The sequence below is a fragment of the Penicillium cataractarum genome, assembly GCF_028827025.1.
Source record: "Penicillium cataractarum strain IBT 29864 chromosome Unknown utg000001l, whole genome shotgun sequence".
Lineage (NCBI taxonomy): Eukaryota > Fungi > Ascomycota > Eurotiomycetes > Eurotiales > Aspergillaceae > Penicillium > Penicillium cataractarum.
This window is the reverse complement of record NW_026622737.1, coordinates 359877-382466: the sequence shown is the minus strand read 5'-3', so window position 1 is coordinate 382466 and position 22590 is coordinate 359877. Positions and strand designations below refer to the sequence as shown.

The window sequence follows — 22590 nt, the reverse complement described above, 5'->3', positions numbered from 1 at the left end:
CACAGTCCTTGAACAGGCGAACAGACACGAAAGTCCCTCCCAAGCCCACGATAGCCAGGAGCTTCGCAATGAGCCAAGAAAAAAGGCCGGGGTCTCGTGACGTGTTCTTCGCCCGCACAAGTTCTCCCACAATAACCAAGTTCGACAAAAAAAATGATACTCTCAACCAGGAAAGCCACAAAGACCTTACAGTCGGTCAAGAATATCGCGTGATCTACGACACGGAAAAGGGGTCTGTGTTGATGACGAGAGATGATGTTTAAGGGTGCGGGAGTGATCGTCCTTATCAGTGGGGCGCCGGGCGGGCTTCAAAGGCGGTGAATGCCCGGCAGAACTATGCCGAAGGTTGCCACCGCCCGGCAGTCCGAGTTGTATTCGTCATTCGTTGATGAATCCGAGTCCAATTAGGGAGAGTTTTTATGGGGAGTTGCGCATTCATTTGGATCTGTTAATTTATGGCTGACATACTTGAAAGGTTCTTTTATGCTAATTGACCGAAATCCCTGATCAGTCATGTATTTATACTTCGCAATTGTACTTGTCGAACAGCCAGAACTATACCGACATTGGAAAAATGAGAGTGGGGAGCAAATCGGGAATTTGCGAGCATAACTTGCAGTATTCTGGCCCTGCTTGAGCATGGAATCTGTCATTTGAGTAAGGATGCCTCCTAATTACATTTGGACTACTAAAGACTACGCAGATAGAGCACCATTGTAGAGCAATCCTAACAGCCGCCACCACAGCTATACACATCTGGTGTCCATTAATCTGCACTCGAAAAGCCGACCTCCCAAAACAAGTATGGCAAGAGAAACACATTACAGCCAAGGCCAATCCAGAATCAGAAACAGGACTGATAGGTGCAAGAGCAAGATAAATCAAAAGGCTAGATGGGAAATCTGTACGCAGTAGAAGAAGCAAATGCAAAGATTGAACCAGAAAGACCGTCGAACGAAACTCCTAACAGCAATTTTGGGGAGCAAAAATCGAAATGTTAAATCAAGACTTTGGTTCGGTTCAGTCTTCGACAGTGTCAAGAAAGGAAGGAAGGAAGCAAGCAAGGAGAAGAGAGGCAAAATTGAATTAAGCAAACAACAGACTCAGAATGGAAAGAGAAGGAAATTCGTGTCTGGGGCATTAATGAAGGTAGGTCAATCCGCCTGGTGGAATACAATTGTCGGGGTGATGAGGTGTAGCTATGTGGAAAACGGCCGAGGTTTGAGGGGAGCAAGGGCGGAATCAAGTTCATAAAGTAGATGGTGTTTTGCATGTATACACACTAAAAATATTATTTTTGGGAGGAAAAGAGGATGGGGTTGGGTGGGAGGTTTTAGTGCTCGTTGGAAATGTGTTCGACAACGAGTTCTGCTGCGCTCCCCGCGAAGGAGGGCTCGTCGGGACTAGCTTCGTGGATGTTATCGCGAGTGCGGTGCTGCGCGACATAGCCCATGCTCGAGGGTCGCTCTGATCGACTACCCTCGCGGCCGGTCTTGTGGCTAGAAGTCAGGGAGCCGGAAGTTGATGCGACGGACAGTCCTCGCTCACGGGATGTTGAGCTGCTGCCGCTGAATGGGAGGCGTGCGGTGGCGGGAGATGACTGGGGTTGGAGGTGGTGATCTGACTGAGACTGCGTAATTTTTGATTGCGGAGAGGATGCCTCGGTTACAGCGGGTAGGCCCGAAAAGACCTCCTCTGCGCCGTGTTCAGATGCTGCCTGTGTACGACGAGACCCGACACGACTTGGCATCTCGATGCCGCCAATTGTATCCAGCTTTGGTAGAACCGGAGGCCCCGAGGCTTCACCAGACTCCTTGGGTTCTTGCTCACCATGCTCACTACTATGGTCACCACCCTGCTCACCCTCAGAGTCACGATAGGGAGCTTCACTCGCAGAGACATTCCGAGAGTGGCCACCGGCCGCAGCATCTTCCGCCTGCGGATCATCGTGGTAGGGCTCATTATAATCGCTGACCGGGAAAAGGCCTGGAGGTGGTGCCCGAGCACTTCGAACAACCTCAAACCCTTTACCCTTGTCCTTGGTCTTGCCCTGGAACAAGTTACGGAACCAGCCAGTAGCAGATGAAACGGGTCCCGTGGGATCGGCCGGTCCAGTCTTCAATTTTCGAGTACCGGTATGCGAGAGTGGAGGTCCACGCACACGGTAGTAGAAATCGACTTCACGAACTGCATAGTCCTTTCTTTGCTCAGTGTCCTCCATCTCCATATCATCCTTAGGTGCGGGCAGGTATGCAGGCACGGGCGTGCCACGACCAGACATAGGGGGTCCCTCGCCAATTTCCTCTTCATCGCGCCCACGACTTTTCAAGAATGATCTCGAGCTCCTCTTGCTCCGATCAAAGGAGCCCTGGGGCGTTCTCCTTCCTGGGCGAGGCGGTCGATAGTACGGATCACGTGGATGCGCTGCAATGAACGTGCTACTATTCGGTGATCCACTAGAATACCCACCGGCCCCGGTATACGCAGTAGGAGAATGCGCATACAAATTACCACTCGGGGCACGGCTGTGCGAGCCACCGCCCTGAGAACTAGCGTAATCAAGGACGGCGCTGGCACGTCCCTCGCTAGCTGTCGCACGGTTTAGTAGGAGAGCGGAGCTCCCGGACAAGCTGCGTGGCCGTGAGTCTCCAAACTGAGAGGACATCCTGTCATCAGCATGCGCCAGCATCGCTGCCTCAGAGCCCAAACTCTGCCGAGCGAGATCCTGGCGCGGCACACGCCGTGACAGTTGCCGCATACCAAAGACCTTGACCAAACCACCACGGGTGGCGCCACCAGCACCAGCGAGTCGTGCCAAAACTTCGATCAACGTTTGCAATGCATTAAGGAAGAAACCAAAAATGAGAACCAATGCGTGAAGAACGAGAATAACGTAGCCAATCCAACCCCGCGCAGCGGAAGACACAGTGAGAGAGGGAACGAAGACCACGCTCATAATGATAGTCAGGAATCGGACACAAGAGAAGATACCATGGTAAAAGTTCATATGAGTCGGGGAAGGGAAAGGTCGGAAGGCGATCAGGGTCAGCACGGAAACGACCTCGCAAATGGCAAGCAGGACAACCTGGGCAATGCCGGATGGCTGCAGCGCTCCAATTCCAACGCCGCGAGCAAAGTTGAGAAAGATGGGGATCATGGCAAAGGCAGCGGCATCGTCGCAGTAGGTGTTATAAAGTGGTCCATACAATAGTACGGTAGGGAGATCGTCGAAGAGGTGAGATTTCGGTCTGGTGGACACGATAACGCGAACCAGCCAAATGGAGAAGCAGATGACGATGATGATGACCACGGCTGCGAGCGCAACGCTATACGCAGGAGAGCCTCTGGCAATGACGAGTTGGAAGAAGGAGAGGGAGATTATAGGAAGGAGAAGGTAGTTGAAGACGATACGGATGATGTTGCCAACGGTGAATGGCATGTTCTTAGCACGCAGGTCCTGCTCTGTACTGTGTGCGAGTTCGCGATGGAGCCAACGCAGTCCGAACCCGATCTGGCAGATGACAGTCATGGCCACCAAAATGACCACCGCCCAGACCATCATGCCGGGCCAGATATCTTTGGTAGATGCCATACCGACAAGTTGGTTCATTCGGTCTAGGCCATACGTCCCATCGATTGCATATACTCCGTCCACAACGGGAGTGTTGCCGCCATCGGGATGGACGAAGCTCTGATTAAACATCAGGACCGACCAGGACCCGTAGCTGACAGCAGGCTGGAAGAATCCGGGGTAGTCTAGCGACAGAGAACCGGTCAGGACGACGTATTGCAGGTACTGCAGACAATCCGCAAAGCCAGGCGTCACCAGTCGGAGCACATCCTCATCGCGGCCGTAATTGCTTGTCCATCGGAAGATATCCGTTGTCCCCCATGGGCTATACATCGCCGCTGCCACGGTGGCAATGCCCACCAACAGCAAGATCACCAGGGGCACATAGGCGAGGGCATTCTTAAGGGAGGTGCCAAAGTCGGGCGTGATCGAAACCGTGATACAACCCAGCTCTGCCGCCGACGCGTCGCCGGATCGAATAATGAACGTTGGGTTGATCGTAGAGAAACGGTACGTGGAGAGCATGTCATGTTCAACGGAGAAAGCCCGCAGGGTGCTCAAATCACTCCTAATCGAGGGCGATAAACGTTAGTTCTGGACAGATAGGACTGCAACTTGATTGAATCCCTCAAATAAGTGAATACAAACTTACAGATTGTAGGTGAAGACTGGACCCAGCGGACACTCGCCCTGCGTAACCGATTCGCAGAACCGCGACGCATTATTCCAAGCCGTGAAGCTCAGTACGTCAAAGGTGGGAAGCAGCGTGCTGTACCTGTTATTCGAGGTGCTCAGATCGACAATCTTCCCCACGGTCGAGCTTGAATTACTCCAGGACGAATCCGTCCACGAAGGAGCCGTTGAGCCGTCGGCCGTGCCTGACACATTGCCGTAGACCGTGATGTTCAACGGGTGTAAGGGGTCGGTGAAATTGAAATGCACGGACACGTTGAGCGGGATGTATTGCAACTGAGGCGGGTTGGAGTCCAGAATCGTTTCGCTCAAGCAGTTATCAAAAGTCAACAATGCAGCTGCGGCCGGCGAGGGCCATGACAGTACCAAGCACACCAGGGCCATCCACCAGGCGCTGGAGGAGCTCCATGGACGGGAGATTCGTACCCGCCGGCGCTTAGAAGTATCTCGCCATCTACGGCCCTGGGACATGGACAGGCCGCCGCGTCGCGCGCACTTGGTCGCATGCGGACGGGACAGGCCTGCTTCCTCCGCCTCTAGCTCGATGCGCGTCGAGTCGTGACACATTTTGTCTGTCTCGGGCATCCGGGATGACCTCCTGGGGGAGGTCAACCCCCGGTACGGATGATCGAATCCACGTTGTGTTGACACTGGGGAGAGTGCCAGGGGTTCTTCGCGATCCACCTGTGCGCGTCCTTCAGGATGGAGACGGTTGCGTGGGGGGGTGGGACAGCTATCACAGCCTGGTAAGAAATGAGGGAGCGACGGTCGGGGGAGGAGGAGGAGGGAGGTGGTTGTGTACACGAGGAGGCTATGGGCGGTCGAGGTGTGGGTTTGCGAGTGGATGAAAGCGGTAGAAAGGCTTGAATGGTTTCCGTACAAAGCAGGACTGGGTGTAAGCAGGTTCCTGGGAGGAGAAGACCGGGTGTAGGAACCGGGGAGATGGTTGGATGGGGCCTAGAGGAGGGGAGTTCGGATGATTGCGAACGCGAAGTACCCAGCGTACGTAAGGTCGGCAGCCACTAGGTGACTACTGCGTACTCGTAGATTGTGAGTGGCTCCAGCAACGAGCGGGCCTGCAAGAAGGTCAGGCGGGAGAATATTCACTCTGAGGAAGAAAAGAAGAAGCTGTTGGAATGTGGTGTAGGGGGAGAAGAGAAAAAAAGTCGGGGCCTTGTTTTGTTGCTGCGCCTTGTTGGGTCTGGCCCGGTGGAGATTTGGTTTACAAGGAAAAGTAAATATAGAACCAACTGTAGGGAGATGGGCAATAGTTCCAATATGATATCAATTTGATTCTGGATATACAAGATTGTATGAAGATTGTCATTCTCTTCCATAATAATTACAGTATAACATTGTTATTTAATTGTGGTACAATCTGCGTCTGCCAGAAATAGCAAGCCCAAGGCAGCCCACTTATTCAGAACGAGAACTATACACCTCACAACCCCCCCCTCACGTCCACAACTCCCCACTATCCATTCTTTTCTTCTTCATATCTTTCCATACCTCTCCATGAATACGGTAGCACAAGGTCTGATGGGAAACAGAAAACTAGTCTATTCGGGGTCTCCGCTGCACCTGTTTCAGTCCAATTGGCCCATCCCATCAGCTACCATGCTCGCTCCAGCAGATTGTCTCACTCAATAGCTGATCCGTTCCCACACTGACAAGCTCTCTCCGGAATCAATGCCTATTCAAAATATCCCAAGACGGGGAAACCAACTCATGAAGAAAACCAAGAATACCTTCCTGCGCGCCGATCCGGCTTCGGCGCCCACGATCGGCTGCAGTGAGACCTGCCTGAGCTCAACAGAAGTAGGGAAAAGAAAAACTGAACCCGCCACAACGTCGATACGGCGTTTTCCTCGCCTGGTCACTGGCTCTGTCTCAGGGCTTCTGTGGGGAGCGTGGTCGTGTAGTGTATCTTGCCTGTGGCTGGTTACGCTAGCTCGATATGCGACAGGCCAATGGTAGCTCTATGCTGGGTCGTGATAGGCGTGATGATCCGGATATCTTGATAATTTGGTCATGATAGCTCGTTTTGCTATATGGACCCTGCAGCGAGCGGAGCTATTACTAGCCTGACTATGGTCTGCCTATGGCCTGGCAAGGGGATGAGTTGGTTAGTGGGAAACCTGATTTTATTGAAGAAAATACCTTATAGGGTACGGAACATAGCACGGCCATATCTCTCGAAAGTTCCAACGTTGATTTGTGTCGGGTTGGTAGCCCTACATTACCCACCGTACCTGGATCTTGTCAAACTAGCGATTGAGATCGGAGCCCACAGTCCTGCATGAGAAGCTGATGGACGGCCCTAGTCCTACCATATGAGACATTGCTCGTCTCGTAAATTTTATGCAGCTGGTCAGATTGTATGTGCCTAATAATATCCGGAGTACATCCTCCCGTACATCGTCAATATCAACAGCTTCTCAACATCTTCTATCAATTTCTACTCATCCACAATCCAACAAGCAACCCACCTTTCGAGAGGAACCCCCGAACATTGAAGATTCGAATACAAGAACACTAAATATATAGCAAAGACTATAGCACGGAATTTCCCCGCTCTCGCTTTAAAGAGCTGTTTACAGATACGAGGCCTTGCTGACGTTGACCCCAACCTACAGCCGCATCCAGTTCAGGTGTCTTCCTCTCCACTCTTCACGAACCACATACTATCCTTTCAAACCCCTCCCGTTCCTTCGCAAAAAGCAATATGAGGCCTCCAAGCTTAGTCTATGTCTAGCTAACAAGTTTTGCTGGCGTTCTCTCTCGTCCAAATCGTGACTCAGCCTCCGCATCCCATCGAGTACCTGATCAACTTCCTCCCCATCGCTCCTCCCTCAGCTCGTCTCTACCACTGCCTCGCCTGCATGGTGTTACAACGGGGCCCCCTTGGTTCTGATTCATGGAATCGGTGTATTTAGCTTCCTTATTAATTACGATCGGGCCTAATTCAAGATACCAGTCATTGGACTCGTTGACGTGTCGAGGGTATTGGGGCCGCCGTCCCTCCCCAGCGCAGATTGACACTCACAGAGCCCGGGCATACATTTCACCGGGAATCATAGTATATAATTACTCTTCGCTGTTGGACTAAACGGCATAGAAGAGCATCTATCTAAAGAAACTGATCTTGTGTCAACGTCTGTCATCACTTACTCCCTCGTCTGAGGCATAACCCTGTCTTATCATCCATTACACAAAGATATACAAGCTACTAACCTAATCACTAGCCGTTTCTTTTTAAACTTTATTTAACCCGCTTTCCCTCTCTATGCCACGAATACACAATTGCCCGTCTGAACCTAGACTTCTCCGGTATCCCAGATTGACACCCCATGAAGCAGGACAGCTGCATCTCACGGCAGTGCCCAAGATGCCGGTTCCCCTATGTCCTTCGAATAAACCTCAGTGTCCGTTCTCCGTATGGATCGGACATGAATAACTCTACTGTATGATACCTGGCTGCAAAGCATGTCAGCGTCTAGCATTCCGGGGGTCTTCGTGTCGCTTAGCATACCGATAGATTGAATTGATGGGGAGAGTATCTAGGTCGCTATTTAATTTCTGTGGTGGGAGTAATTGGGTCATACGCAATGATTATCAACGGTCACTTATTGGTTATTTCAATCAATTGAGTTGTTGAGCTGCTAGGGTAGGTTTCCTGATTGGCGTCACTCAATATATATTTATATATTCCCTGCAGAGTTTTGGGTACCTATATCGCCCATCAACTTAGTATATTCTAGTAAAGCTGTCATTTTATCCAGAACAATTACTACGCAAGGGATCTGGGGGGATTGTTTACCTGGATAAGCTCAAAGAAGGGTTAGGTTGGAGGTTGACTGCGAGAATAGAGGACTGACGGCTACAGTGCGCGGAAGATATTGTTTTGGTAACGATAGCCAGGGCAGTAGCATAGATCTAGCTAGGGCTAGAGAAAAATTGGAGGGGAAAATGTACGAAGAACCATACAAGATAAATGTTGCGTCTTGATATCGACAATGTGTATACAATCGTCAGCTCGGAGCACGATCCTTGTCAAGCGGGGAGACTAGTTGCCTCGGGCCGATTAGAGTCTACTGTAATTGATAAGATTGCTAGCTCATTGGGCGTGAAGACTCCGAAGGAAATGTAGGATTAAGATATAGTGAATCAAAGTCTATGCAACTGCGATCAACTCAATCCCGGGGTTACAATGCTGGGACTCTGGTTAGCGGAATACTCCCAACCTCCTGGTATGAAGATCATTCACAGAAATAGCAAAGCACCCGCTAGAAACACATCGAACAAATTAATTCCGTCAACACTATCCTCATAAGACCCTGTCTTAAATTTGTCCACACTCAACTACGGACGACCTGAAACATTAACCTTCGGCGGACGGATTTATTTATAGATTCCTCTCCAAACAACCCGGCGGAGGTTTCAGAACGGTATCCTCACCAGTAATTAGCCTCGCTAGCCCTTTTTAGCTTCGCGAAGTGACAGTTTAAGTCTACTCCAACCCGGACTCCGTTATCGAACGGTTGAACCAGCCCTATGCCGATATGTTTGGTGGGGTTACTTACCCATCCGGAATGGATACTGACAAGTTAAGACCTTAACCTGAGCTTGGGTTGCGGGGTGGCCTAAGCTGACGATCATTCGCTGCAGCGGCCAGCTGCCGGGTTGCTAATGAGGAGGGCTGGCTGACACTCTGAGAGTAGGGACGCCTCTTTTTGTGTGGGTGGTGTGGTGAAACCCGATGTTCGAACTTTCATGTATAGAGCTTAGTTTGGTAGGCGAGGATGAGGATATATTTAGATGGTCCACTATTTAAGTCTAGTTTGTAGTTTCCGTACGCGCGCGGGCGTGGGGATAAGATAGTTATTTGGAGTGAAGAGAGTCATAGTTTCGAAGGGTAATGCCGTAAATAGTACTGTACAAGGTATTGAAGCATTCGGGCTCGGCTACGGTTCGGTCGGCATTCGACAATGGAGCGGTGTCGCGGGATATGCGGCCACAAAGCACTTCCAAATACACGATGGAGAGGTATGCACTGTACACCGTCGCCATGTACTACTACTCTGAATGTAAGTATGTACCAGTGGTAGTATGTACATTAGTTAGTATCCCCCGTCAATCGGCAAAGAGACAAGGCTCTATCTGACAGCAACGAATCAAAGCCACCAGAGTGGAACCCACTGATTTACATGCCAGCCGAGCCATCCTGAGCAATTAAGTGGGTGAAATAATATTGAAATATGTTACGACGAGTCAAGATGGACCCAATCATAGTAAACACTCTGGGGAGGTCTGTCGCTGACAGTTTTCCCAGACGTGTTGGCTCCTGGTTATCCCCCTGCATGGGGATAAGGCATGGGCGCCACCGGGAGGACCGAAGGGGGAAGCCGGGAGGAGGTGTGTGTGGCTTTTAAGGGACATTTGATCAACTGCCCCTAAGGACTAGGGAGGGCCAAGCCGGAGTGTGGCTGGTTAGCGCTGGGTGACTGGGTAACCTGGGTTAGAGTGACGGATTTGGGACGGGCCGATAATTGGGGATTCAAGATTTGGGGATAAGGGATTCGGGATTTAGTTAGGGATGGTAGGGTAGGATAAAAGTAGGAGATTTAGGATCTATGCTAGTGGGCATGAATTATTGAGTTGTGCGGATTGCATTAGTCACCATTAGGAATTCTCTGGTTGTAGTGTATACCGCGATCAAAGCGATCCTCAGAGGCTGGCACATGGGAATTCATACAAATGCCGACACCTATCAGTATAATACTCGGTAGAGTATGCTGGGATAATTGAAATACAGTGTAGTTAACATCTCGTCGCCTACACTTCTGGACAGTACTATTAAAAGAAAGTACACGTGTAAACTCACGGGGTTTCCGCCTACCCTTCGATCTATGGAGCCAGCAGCACAGCATCATCGATGGTCAATGTGGCCAATGTGGATTGTCGTGGTAACAAAGACATGATCCAAGGGATCCTCAGGGAGCGCGACACTCGTCAGCGGGACCCGCCGAGGCCCCCTGTTGGAACAGTTGGCGCCGCTACAATCGGGTTAGTTGAGTTTCACGATGAGACCCGTCGAAAGGGCAGACGGTGATTGGAGGAGCCGCGGTGTACGCGCTTTTCTTTGCGGCGGCCAGTGGGGCGAGGTTTTTGGGAGGGCCGAGGGAAATTTGGTAGGGAAATTGGGAATTTGGAAATTCGAGAAGGGGGAGATTAATTTGAAGGAAAGTTGGAAAGGAAGGGAAATGTTCACATGTTCTTGTATAGAGACTCGGCTAGTCTACTATATACGGAGGTATACTCCTACAGTATATACAGTTATACACGGAGTACAGACTGTCGATGCCATACTAATAGCACAGCATGGATATGAATAATAGGTCATCCAGTTAACTTTCTGTAACTGTCAATCAGTTCCCCTAACGAGTACCCGTAAGTGACCTGCGTACTTCGTAGCTCCACTGCGGGTTGACTTGGTACTTGCGGAGTATCCAAGCTTCCTCCCCTTCCAACTTGTCCAAGTATACCATCCTCATCACCTATTCTTCTTCCTACGGAGTAGATCATTCTTCTTCTCGGATTCTTCTTGATCCATTATTCAGTCCACGGGGTCTTAGCTCTCTCGCATCTCACGGCTGCTGGCCCAGCTCTCTTGTCAATCTTCTTTCCCCCTAGGTTCGCTCGTCAGGTGTCTCTCCCCCAAGTTTAAACCTCCCAAAGTAAGTTCATACCCCTTACCCTACCACTACTTCCCCCCCCCTATTATACACTAAGATAGCCGGCCCTCTCTTTCTTGGATGATTCAGTCTCCACCACCACAACTATACCTGTGTATCTCCCCAAACTAACACATTGTTTCGTCCAGCTGTTCCTAGTTTAGTTGGTTCGTCGGGGCACGGGCGCTACCCTTTCGCCCCTCCTTCCTGCGCTGATCTCTTTCTTCTCTTCTTTTCTTTCTTTTTCTTTACCTCGAGGATCCAATAGGCGCTTTATTCAAGGTGGTTTGTGTGGTGGTGTGTTTTGTATACTCCCCTGTCTATCCAGAAAGTATCCCACTTTCCACCCGCCGGCCCTCCTTCTCTCCTCCTCCTTCCCCCCCCTTCCCCGCTATTTTGCGCCGCGCAACACTTCCTCCTCACCAACTCTCCAACACCTTCCTCGGCGCAGGTTGAGCTGGCTCCGAAATCAAGAACACCTTTCCATCAGTCCTCAACCTGGTGGATTCCCGTTTCACGCCTGGTCGCGTGCTGATTGTACCGAACGGGACTTGATCTCCAAGGAGAGGGGGAAACTATCACCGGACTCGCAGTCGCCCGCAACATTTCGATGAGGACTGGTTTCCTTGTCAACCACTCGTTGAATTGATCGCGCCTGGGCGTGCAATGTTGACATCTAGTCTCTCTGCTTTCGCGCCCTAACCTTCACCCTCTATCGACATGCCTGCTGATGATCCGTTCTCGTTCCTGGCTGCCGAGCAGCCCAAGCCTGTCAAGGAAAAGAAGCCTCACTGGAGAGGCAAGCTATTCTCCAAAGACAAGAAAGACCGTTCGACACCCGACCAGCAGATTCAAGATTTCCTTGCTTCCAATCGTCCCATCCCAGACAACTTTGCTGCTACCAAGGCAGACCCGAGAGATGTCCCGCCTACCGTCTCAACACGCCAGATTCCCTCGCACGATGTCGCCCAGATTCCTGCTCCCTCTATCCCATCACCCCTGAACGACAGCTATGGCGCCTTCAACTTCACCAACCCTGCACCACCACCACCCGAGCCCCGGGAACCTCCCCAACCGCGGGAGCCTCCCCAAGCACGGGAACTACCCCAGCCCCCGACGAACCTCCATAAACCCCGCAAGGGCAAGGGTCTCCGCGTGGGATTCTGCGACAAGGCTCCGGAAGTCATTGGCGAAGGCGGCGACGAGACAGATACCCCTACGATCGAGATTTCGTTCTCGCGCAAACGGTCGCGCGACAGACAGGCGGCGGAGCAACAGCTTAAAAGAGCCCCCTCACGCTCGCCAAACCCGTCGCGCTCGCACTTGCCAGCATTGACCGTCAACACCTCGCTGGGCGATGGTGAGCCGCGATCACGCCGGGCTGGGACCCCGCAGGAACAGCGGGGTGGGATGAGTCCTAATTCGACATGGAAGCCGCCCCTCATGCACGAGCAACGGGATGCGGACTTCCTCAGCACCTTGCACCTTGAGAAACCCGGGTCCCGTCTCTCCTTCCGAGGATCGTCGCCCGACTCCCATTCGGTCGCAGAGCGTGTTCGGGATCAGATGCAGGCGGAGGAAGGTCGTGCGCTGCAAAAGCACCGATTCGACGACGATATCTCATCCCCGGCGGATGACGAGACCGATATCTCGAGTCCCGAAGTACCTCCATCGCACAGCCCAAGAAGCCCCAATGAGTCTGTGTACGATTCACTCTACGAGACTCCGCCTTATTCGGCTACCGCTCCTTCTGTCAAGTCAATCGTGCAATCGATTCGTAACGCTCCCAGCCCGGTTGCTCATCGCGCTCAACCAAACCTCAGCCCCATCGACCCGCGTCTACCTCCCAATCTCACACCTGGAAGCCCCGGAAGACCCTCGTCTGGGGTTCCCAGGGTCTCCATGCATGAGCCCCAACCAGCGCCTTCTGTAAACCAGGTGGCATCTCCATCGACACGAGAACTTCCACGCAGCCCCCAGCCTCCATCCATGAATCAGCTCGCTTCTCCGTCTACCGGATCCAGTCGGGAACCGTCTCGAAGCCCTCAGCCTCCTAAATTTTCTCTGCGATCAGTTGCCAATCAGGTCGGCGACACTGCATTCAGCGAATTCAAGGAGTACATCGCCAGATACGACAGTTTCTTTAACATGGCTGCTGAGAAAGTCAAGCCGCTCGTGGAGACGTCTCTTACCGAATGGATCCGGGCCGCAGTTTGGTGGTTCCTGCGCGGCAAGACTCGACTGGAATCTTATGCGCGCTCTCGTAATACGGCGCCCGTGAGCTACGCCAAACAGGCGGTTGTCGACTTGGGCAAAGCCCTGTGGATCAATGAGAAGATAGTTCCTGGGCATTACGAGCTCTCTCGGTACGGCTCCATGGGTATTGACGCTCTCCTGGCGGTGGCTAGTACCACGGGTGATAAGGAGTTGGTTGATCTACTTAGCCTCCACCAGACCATCCTCAACCACCTTCGTTCCCTCTCCATGTCCATTAAGCGTAACAGCATTCTCACTGCTATCCTGGCTGATGATGAACACTCGCCCAGCCAGCTGGATACCAGCATCTGGCTTCGATACCCCTTCTTTGCGCCAGATGTGTCCGCCGTTTTGTCTGGTAGTGCGTCGCGATCCATGTTGGCCGATGCGCCGGGCAAGACGCCGAGTATGGCGAACATGATGCCTCTGGGAGATAACAATCGCTTCTTCAGCTACGGCAGCATGTTTGTGCAAGCGTGTGTGAGTTCGAGGGATGACGAAGGCCAACAATACGCCATGCCGTGCGCGTTGACGATTATCCGTGAGAGATCTGACTGGTACGTGTTCGCTGCGATTACCAGCCAAAGCCAACTCGTCAACGTCATGATTCAATGCGACCGCAAGCAGGGTCCTACCTGGGATGATGTGGAATGGCAAGTGCGGAGTAACTCAATGCGCGTTAAGCTGCCCCGTGGGTTTGAGCTCGATGTCATGTTTAAGGAAGATGATTTCAAGACGCTCTGGAACATTGTCAGATACACGCAAAAGTCAGAGGCGAGTCTGTCTCCCGAGGCGGGTGAAACAGTCGTCTTTGAGAATACCCTCAAGGTTTTCCAGTACATGGACACCGGGACACCAAAGGCATTCCCTGCGGACCCGATGGAGCGTTGTCGGATTCGTCTATTTGAACGACAAGTCACCGTGACGGAGGGTACTGGCTCGCGAAACGCCCATCGCGGGTTCCGTCTTACCGTGCTGACTAGTCCCAAGGTGAAGACTCTCAGTAATGTCAAGCACATCCTGGGATATGGCACACCGGTGGTGTTTGGTCTGTTGCGTGGTGAAGACGGTAGCCCTGCCCTTCTTTTGAAGGTCACGGAAGATGGCCGCACGCGGTCCATGTTGATGACTTTCCACGAGGTGGAGGAGCGTACCAAGATTCATTCCGTCCTGTTGAGTATGGTGCCACGCGAGAGCGAGACGAAGACACGAGAATTCCAATTCCGCTCGTATGCAATCGAGGAGCCGGGAGACGCCGCTGGTGGCCGCGCTCCTACTACTCATCTCCAATTCCCTGCCGGCACTGCGACGGTGATCGACCAAGAACATGCCTTTGTTGACCATGGCTATGGTCCAACCATTTTGTCAGAAAATTTGAGGGCGTTTATCGCTACGGAGTGGGGGTCGGTTACAGACCGTATCAACTTAGGTAAGACGACATTCCCGTGCTTGGATGGCCCTTTGGTATGGGATCTGGATTCATGCTTACATATTCTTCTTGCAGGACCTGGTGAACTCAAGCTCGGGCTGGATGTGAATCGAACCACCGGCATGAGTTTGTACCGTCCGGCACAGCAGGATCTGACGGTCTCGCTGGCGGATAACCTGATTCGACCCGAGATGCCGGACCAGGTTTCGGAGTTTTTGGAAAAGGCAACGGCTAAGCCGATGGTTCGTCGGTTTGAGTTTGCTTCTATGCAGGGTATGTCGTGCTTCGTATGGGTTGATGTTCAGTTTGCTGATGATGTCTTTTAGATCTCCATGGATTTGAAGAAGCCGTGACTGGATTCAAGGTTATCTACGATGGGTGAGTGCAAATACTCCGCTGCTCAATTTGACACCGAGCTAACAAGATCAGAATCGCCTCCTCCTTCACCATCTCCCGCCGACGCATGGTCGTTCCCATCTACAAGAAATGGGAAGCCAGTTTAGCACGCATTCAGATTGTGCGCCAAGAAAAGACTACCCAACTCATCGCCTTCTTCGGCGATTTCCAGCATGGCACCTGCATGAACTTTGTTCTCAAGAGCACCGACCACATCGAATCCTTTGGCCGATCTGGCAAGTTTGGTATTCGCATTGTGGATGCTAAGTTTGCGCTACCAAACAAAGATGAGGATCCGGGGTCTGACTTTGTGTGCTTGGATATGCCCGAGTATCCGATCGAACATGACGATATTACCATTACGTTCGACAAGGAACTTGGTAAGTATTTCGTGATTATTCTTGCTTGATAGATCTTGTATCTTGTGTTCTGTGCTAACCATACCTTAGACCGCACCAACTTCAAGGTCGCCTTGCCCGGATCTGTCCGTGAGCCATCACGAATGGGATCACTTCGTCGATAGTCAACGACTCTCTTTTCCCTTCGATCTTCTTTTTTATTTCGATCATGCATGATACCCAACAGTCAATGGTCCCATACAAATGTCGGACTTCACTCCGGCAGCATATTCCCCCCACACCACGTGACCTGATTGCGTGCCTTGCCCCTCTTTTTCCCTTCCTCTCGGCCTCTTTTGAGTCACTTTCTGTTTGTATTATAACTTTGCCGGGTACCTTTTTCCTTTCCTTTTCTTTTCTTTTCTCTTCCTTCTTATCTTCCTGTGCATACAATTCCCCCTCTTCTGTTTACATAGCATAACCATGTCGCATAACATTGGCACTTCTACCCGCTCTCTGCACGCGGACGACGTGCTCAATGTCGTGTCCGATGTGGCTCCTCCGATGCACCTGTCCACCACTTTCCGCTACTCCGACGATCCCTCTGCTCTTATTCCTGCGGCGGATCTCAACAGTGTACGCATTGTTCAATGTTCACCTTTTCTACCCTTCCATGCCCTAGCTCCCCTAGCTTCCTACCTCCCTACATACCCTAGCTATTCTACATTGTCAATGGCATTGTCAACCGTCTAATCATGCCTCCCTCTTCTCTTCGCTCTCTGTAGTCCGACATCGATCCCACAAACCACATCTACTCCCGAGTCTCCTGTCCCAACCCAACCCGCTTCGAAACAATCCTCACCTCCCTCCTAAACGGCAAAGCAATCTCCTACTCCTCCGGCCTCTCCGCCCTCCACGCAGCCCTCACCCTCCTAAACCCACGCCGCATCTCCGTCGGCGAAGGCTACCACGGCTGCCACGGCGTAATCGCCCTCTTCACCCGCCTAACAGGCCTGGCAAAACTAGACCTGAACTGCGACCCCACCCTTCTCGAAAAGGGAGACGTAATCCTCCTCGAAACACCCGTCAACCCTAAAGGAACGGCCTTCGACATCGCCGCCTACGCGGAGAAAGCACACTCCCGTGGCGCATTCCTCATCGTCGATAGTACATTCGCCCCGCCCGGTTTGCAGGATCCGTTCCTGTTCGGCGCGGACTTGGTCATGCATTCTGGCTCGAAGTATTTCGGCGGTCATAGCGATGTGCTGTGCGGTGTTCTCGCGACCCAGCGCGATGATTGGGCTACCCAGCTTTTCCAAGATCGTATCTTCCTCGGCTCGGTGATGGGTAATATGGAATCCTGGCTCGGCGTGCGCAGTCTGCGCACACTGGAAGTCCGCGTCCAGCGTCAAAGCGAGAATACTTCTCGTCTGGTCTCGTGGCTCCACTCCGCGCTACACGCGCCAAACCCGGCGCCTGGCTCGGACGAGGCTGCCGTGCAGACTGTCCTGGAAGAGGTCTTCCATGCTTCCGTGCAGGAGACGGAGGGGGACTGGTTAGCCAAGCAGATGCCGAATGGATTTGGGCCTGTGTTTTCGATTACGATGAAGGATGAGGCGTGGGCGAGGGAGTTGCCGAGTCGGTTGCATTATTTCCAGCATGCGACTAGTTTGGGTGGGGTTGAGACGCTTATTGAGTGGAGGACTATGTCGGATGCTACTGTTGATCGGAGGTTGTTGAGGGTTAGTGTTGGGTTGGAGAATTGGGAGGATTTGAGGGGAGATTTGGTTAAGGCTTTTAGGGGGTTGGCTGGGTTGTAGGATGGAGGGAAGGGATGGGGTTTGGGGATGGTGTAATTGGTATGGTTTGGTTATCTTGGTTTAAGCTTAATATAGTATGAGGCATGGTAGAAGGTATGCTCTTTTTCGAAAGTTTTATAGCTGGTAGTATAGTAGTCCATTGTAGCGTATAGATCGTAAAGGCTTTCCACGCTAGGTTCAAAATCAGTCTTCGCCTATTGATTCAGATGTTAGTTTCTCTATTTGTTTTGAAAATAGACATGCGAGTTGATGAGTAGCAAGAGTATATAGATGTACGTATATGGTCATGTGACCATCTCCTGTTGCCTTGTTTGTCCTGTTTGTTCCCAGTTCGCACCTTCCCGACGGCCTCAGGAATGCGCATCCCTTGCGTCCTGGTATTTCCATAATTTCAAACAGAATCTCGGGTTAGAAAAATGACTGCTCACTTCATAGCCATTCTTTCGCTATTCTTTTCTTTTTTACTACCTTGCATCAAAAAGCACGATTGTGACCAACAACAAAAAATCAAAAAGATTTGACAACCAAGGGATTCGAACCCTTGCCCTCGTACGAGGATCAGAATACTCTGCCAAGTAATCTTAGCAGAAGAGGAAATCTCTCTTGAGTCTGACGCCTTAGACCGCTCGGCCAGATTGCCCAATTAGGATGCAAGTGGCTCTGATTTATGATCTATTACCCTTTTCAAGATGTGGACATGGTTTAACGGTGGCGATGTGTACATGATCAGATCGTCGGGGAAATTTCCATCAGAGATAAATAGGCATAGGTACCTAGATATTTACCTAATTTAGGGCCTGCAAGTTAATAAAGGAGGAATTGGTTACTTGGGGATACTGGGTAGGTGTGGAAGGGTAGTGCAACCGGAACTATATATTTCTGAAGTTCTCGGGTTCATGGGTGTTGACACACTATGAGGAACGCTCCGTGCTGTGATCGAGGAAGTATTAATTCAGGCCTAAAATTATTTGAACAATGAGGTTGTCAGAATAAGAGCCACATGGCCAGATAATTGTTCGTGGATTTACTAATTCTTGACTTGGTAATGCTGCTAGTCGCGAGGATGCGACGAAGAAAGGACTCTTTTAATCAGACACAAGTCTGGATCTAGATTAAACATCAGAAGACTAAACATCAGGAGGCTTGGCAAATTAGTTCCAATGCAGTTTGGACTGATTAAGCACAGTGGTGGCCTGCCTGGGCGATCTCCTATTGTTTCCAGGCACAATCCCTTTGTTAAGACTCCCAAGACAAGACCAGGGCATTATAACGCTAACCAGAATATAACCTTGCATAGCCAAAGGGTTGAAGAACGAAGCATGGGATTAACCTATAATCTTGTCAACAATGATTGTTCCAGTCTGGATGACAATGGTGGATTGTTGTGCATAGCAGGACTTTATTCTCAAAGAACCCATGACAGTCACTGTCTTGGAAATCATCAATTCGTTGAAACAATCATGGTTCTCCGCTTCCTTTTACTATGATCATAGAATATAAATAAAGTACTACTCATTCCAATCCAAAACTCACCTGTCCACTGACTAACTAACCTGCTCATCTAAACAAAAATGCCGAGTAAAGCCAAACGACTGCTGACATCCTTTATCAAAAATCTCACAGACGAGAAACTCTCATCCCTGCCCGAAAACGGCGGCCACAGAACCCTCCTCATGACTGAGATCTTCCGACTGGACCGTCAACGCCTAACATCGGTTGACTCTCGGCACCAGAATTTGCAGGTACAGGTAAACAGTCAGTCAAGGATTAGGCAGATACGAGCGCTAATTGGCAAAAGTGTCACTCGTGTCTTGGTTCCTGTGGATGGATCTTGGGATCCGCAGAGGATTCGAAATGAGTTTATTAGGAATATTGCTCCTAGTCTGTGAGTTGGAGGGGTATCGTGAATGGGCTTGTTTTGTGTACTTCCACGGCTGATGGATATCCATAGTAATGTCATGGTCAGTCCGACGGACTCCTTGAGTGCGTATTCGGAGCCAGATGTGCTGCAATCTACTCTGGCCCTTCAATATGGGGCAAAATTAATAGCTTTAAAAAGAAGAATGTTCATTTCATGTCGCGTTGATTCGCATATACTATATCCAAATTTGCAATGGGATTATCCACCCACGCAACAAGGCCAAATGCCAACTGTTCATACAAATCCGCCCCATACCCCTAGGCATGATGACAGTCATAACTATCTGATCCAAGCAATCCAGCACTTTAAACCAGATATCTGAAGCCCTTACGCATGCGCAACGACTCATCCGCACTCTCCATAAACACCGCATCCCCAGTCTGCTGCTCGGTATGCTCAGCATCCCACTCCGCCTCCTTCTGCTCAAGCTTCTTGTTCAGATTAACCAGGATCATGCGGAAGATCCAGAAGCCGATGATGGTAATACCGTACATGGCAGTGACGATGCCGTAGCTCTTGCGGTATCCGTTTTCTTTGAGATCCCACACGTACGAGCCGGCGACGTTGCCGAGTTGACTGAATGCGTTGATCAGGGCTAGTGCGACGGCGCGCTTGGCGGGGGGTCGGGGGAAGGAGGAGCTGATCCAGGAGTAGAAGACGATGAAGCCGGCGTAGGAGCCGGCTTGGAGGAAGAGGGCGATGTAGCGGGCTGCTACGTTTAGGGTGGACATGCTGATGATGAAGCCGACGAGACCCATGAAAATGGGGCCGTAGATGTGCCAGATCTGGGACGGGTTAGTTGGTGAAGTGGATTTGGTGGGAATATCAGTGGTGGACTGACCTTTTCTTGGGTTCTGTCGGCGTGCCAGGCATTGATCACGGAGAAAATGCAGGAGAAGACCCATGGGGGAGCACTCATGAGGAGAGTGGGAACGTAGGCAAAGCCAAGGGTACCAGTAAGAGTGGGCTGTTGGTAGAAGTAGTTAGTATCTGCAACAGTCGCTTGTAGCTGGGCCAGCTGAATACTTACGAAGAAGGCGTTGAAAGACAGTCCAACGACGTACGCGGTGAAGGCCAGCATCATCAGGTAGATCTTGAAATCCTTCAGAGCCATGATGAGACCACTGAAGGGACTCTGCTCCTCAGAGTCGGTATCGGCCTCGCCAACGTCCTCCATAATGCGAAGCTGCGCAACCAGAAGCTCCTCCTCGGTGAAACCGCGGGAGTTGGTGGGTAGATCGGGCAAGATGAAGGCAGCAGAGATGGCAATGGTCATGGTGATAGCACCCTCGATCCAGAAGAGCCAGCGCCACGCGGCATGGCCCAGGACACCGTCCATGTTGGACAGGACACCCGCGGCGACGAGCGACGAGAAGGCGTTGGAGATCAGGTTACCACAGAACAGGATGGCGTTCCGGGTAGTCAACTCTCGGCGGGTGTACCACTTGGAGAGAATAAGAAGGGCACCGGGCAAGAAGGCAGCCTCGACGAAACCCAGCAGGAAACGAATAGCCACCATGTGGCCAAAGTTGCCTGCCAGACCCGAGCATGTGGAGATCAGACCCCAGAGAGTCATCGCAATGGCGATGTAAAGGGAGGGCCGCTGAATACGGTTGATGAACATATTCGACGGGACCTGCATGAGGATATACCCCACATAGAGGATGCTCAGACAGGTTGAGTACTGAGTATCCGTGAGGTTGAGATCCTCCTGCAGACCCTTCAGACGGGCCGCCGAGATGTTGTTTCGATCGAGGTAGTTCATGATATAGATCAACACGAACAGACTGCATCGAGCATCTAGCTTACGCTTGAGGCTCTTCTCGACGACGGCTCGACGAGCCGGGTCGATATGAGGCACGACATTCGGCTGCTCGGCCACATGTTCGAGATTTTCGATGCGCTCCTTCTCAATCTCAACCTGGATGCGGTCGTTGTTGTTTCGTGAGATATCGTCCGCCATTGTGGTATATACTATGCTTGGGGAGTTTCTCTAAGCAACCAGGCCGGATTCTCACACCGAGAAGAAAGAAAAGAAATCGATCGAAGGGGGGGGTTTCCCTTTTTCTCTTTGCCCATTCCCCAACCCCACTCGCCTCCGGTTGCGTGCAAAACCCCAGGGAACCCCCACGCTAAAATTCTCGTCAGTTGCGGGGGGTTTTTGTTGGTGGGGAATGGAAAATTGGCTCTTGGCCTATGGCCTGTTTGGTGGTCGGGAGGCGCCACGGCAGGTTTTTCTTTCGGTTGCAGGGGTTTCCGGCGGAGTCGGGCTCCCCGGCCAGGCCGCAGTGGGAGTTCTGATTCGCCAATCGGCCCGGCACTGTGCTTGGGGAGTCGGGTTGCTCTTGCGAAGGTTGAGAGCAGTGGGATTTGCACTGCCCTCGGGATTTCAGGGAATGAGCCATAGCTAGCATTGTCCTGGAGAAGACGATTAGAATCTCAGCTCATCTTTCGAAAATAATGGCCAAACCTAGTGAAATGGGGAGCTGTTCAACCCATTCTCTGCCGAGCCCAACGGGTCGGACGATGGGTTCTGGATGGAATTTTGCGGGTTCCCGTGGGGGTTTCGTTCGGTCACCTGCCGGGAACTTCCCGGCAGTCCCGTGACTGTCCCCGAACTTTCCACGCGGGATTTGCAAAATTCACTCCGGAGTACAGTAGTTTCGAGGGGGAAAACGAGGAGATAGGGGGTCTCGGGAAACTAGTTCGGCCAATAGAACCTAGCATATCGTGTCACCCCGTCCTGAATTGTTTAGCCGAAGTTCCTACGTCAGTCCTGGGGGAGTTTCTTGAGAGTTTGGGAAACATGGGGGTTTCTTGGAGACCCCAACATTCTCGTAGCTGTTAGACACGTCACTAAGTCCGCGGAGATTAAACGATACGAGCCTGGGACACTAATTTTCATGTTGAACTGCGTCAGGGCGGTCTTTGATTGGTAGTGATCTTGCGCTTTTTATAGATTAGTGCTAGGCACTGCTTACTCGGGAGTTGGAACGGTATTTTCTTTATGTCCTGGGTTGCTACCCACTTGTAGGAGCTTGAGAAGGGCATATATATATGTGGATGCAAATCTAGAATTGATTTGTATGTAAATGTTCTGTTTAAAAGACAATAGTTGACCGACTCTGCCTCGGCGGAGGATCTAAATACACCCAATCACGTGACTGATTGATGGATACTGAAGAAGATCAACTCACGCCTTTAGGCTCTTCTAACTTCATGATAGACACCAAATTTCCTGGGCTCAAAGGCAGATTGCGAAATATTTAATTCTTGATGCCTGTGGCCCCGAGCTGCGTTACGAGCTTAATCGGGGGCACAGATCGAGGTTGCCTCCACTAACCTCTCACGTAGCTTCTCCGCATTTCCACTTGGATTTGGCCGAGGCTAACACCCTCTTCTTACCCATCAGCTACCACCACATCAACCTTA

The 22590-nt window shown here is 51.3% G+C and overlaps 4 protein-coding genes across 4 annotated transcripts; 2 read left to right on the top strand and 2 right to left on the bottom strand.

The window, feature by feature from the left end:
• Positions 1-1333: 1333 nt before the first annotated feature.
• On the bottom strand, positions 1334-4831 carry N7496_000143 (uncharacterized protein; the record flags this gene model as incomplete). Its single annotated transcript, XM_056693074.1, has 2 exons — positions 1334-4139; positions 4224-4831. The coding sequence occupies 2 exons, from the start codon at positions 4829-4831 to the stop codon at positions 1334-1336; spliced, it is 3414 nt and encodes a 1137-aa protein (XP_056559803.1).
• Positions 4832-11718: 6887 nt separating this feature from the next.
• N7496_000142 (uncharacterized protein) lies at positions 11719-15602 on the top strand (the record flags this gene model as incomplete). Its single annotated transcript, XM_056693073.1, has 5 exons — positions 11719-14683; positions 14759-14956; positions 15010-15061; positions 15113-15459; positions 15529-15602. The coding sequence occupies 5 exons, from the start codon at positions 11719-11721 to the stop codon at positions 15600-15602; spliced, it is 3636 nt and encodes a 1211-aa protein (XP_056559802.1).
• A 298-nt stretch (positions 15603-15900) lies between these two features.
• On the top strand, positions 15901-17237 carry N7496_000141 (cystathionine gamma-synthase; the record flags this gene model as incomplete). The annotated part of the gene is made up of 2 exons (XM_056693072.1): positions 15901-16053; positions 16203-17237. 2 exons carry the CDS (start codon positions 15901-15903, stop codon positions 17235-17237), a joined length of 1188 nt encoding a protein of 395 aa, XP_056559801.1.
• Positions 17238-19463: 2226 nt separating this feature from the next.
• N7496_000140 (uncharacterized protein) lies at positions 19464-21121 on the bottom strand (the record flags this gene model as incomplete). Its single annotated transcript, XM_056693071.1, has 3 exons — positions 19464-19943; positions 20000-20125; positions 20189-21121. The coding sequence occupies 3 exons, from the start codon at positions 21119-21121 to the stop codon at positions 19464-19466; spliced, it is 1539 nt and encodes a 512-aa protein (XP_056559800.1).
• Between the last annotated feature and the right edge of the window lie 1469 nt (positions 21122-22590).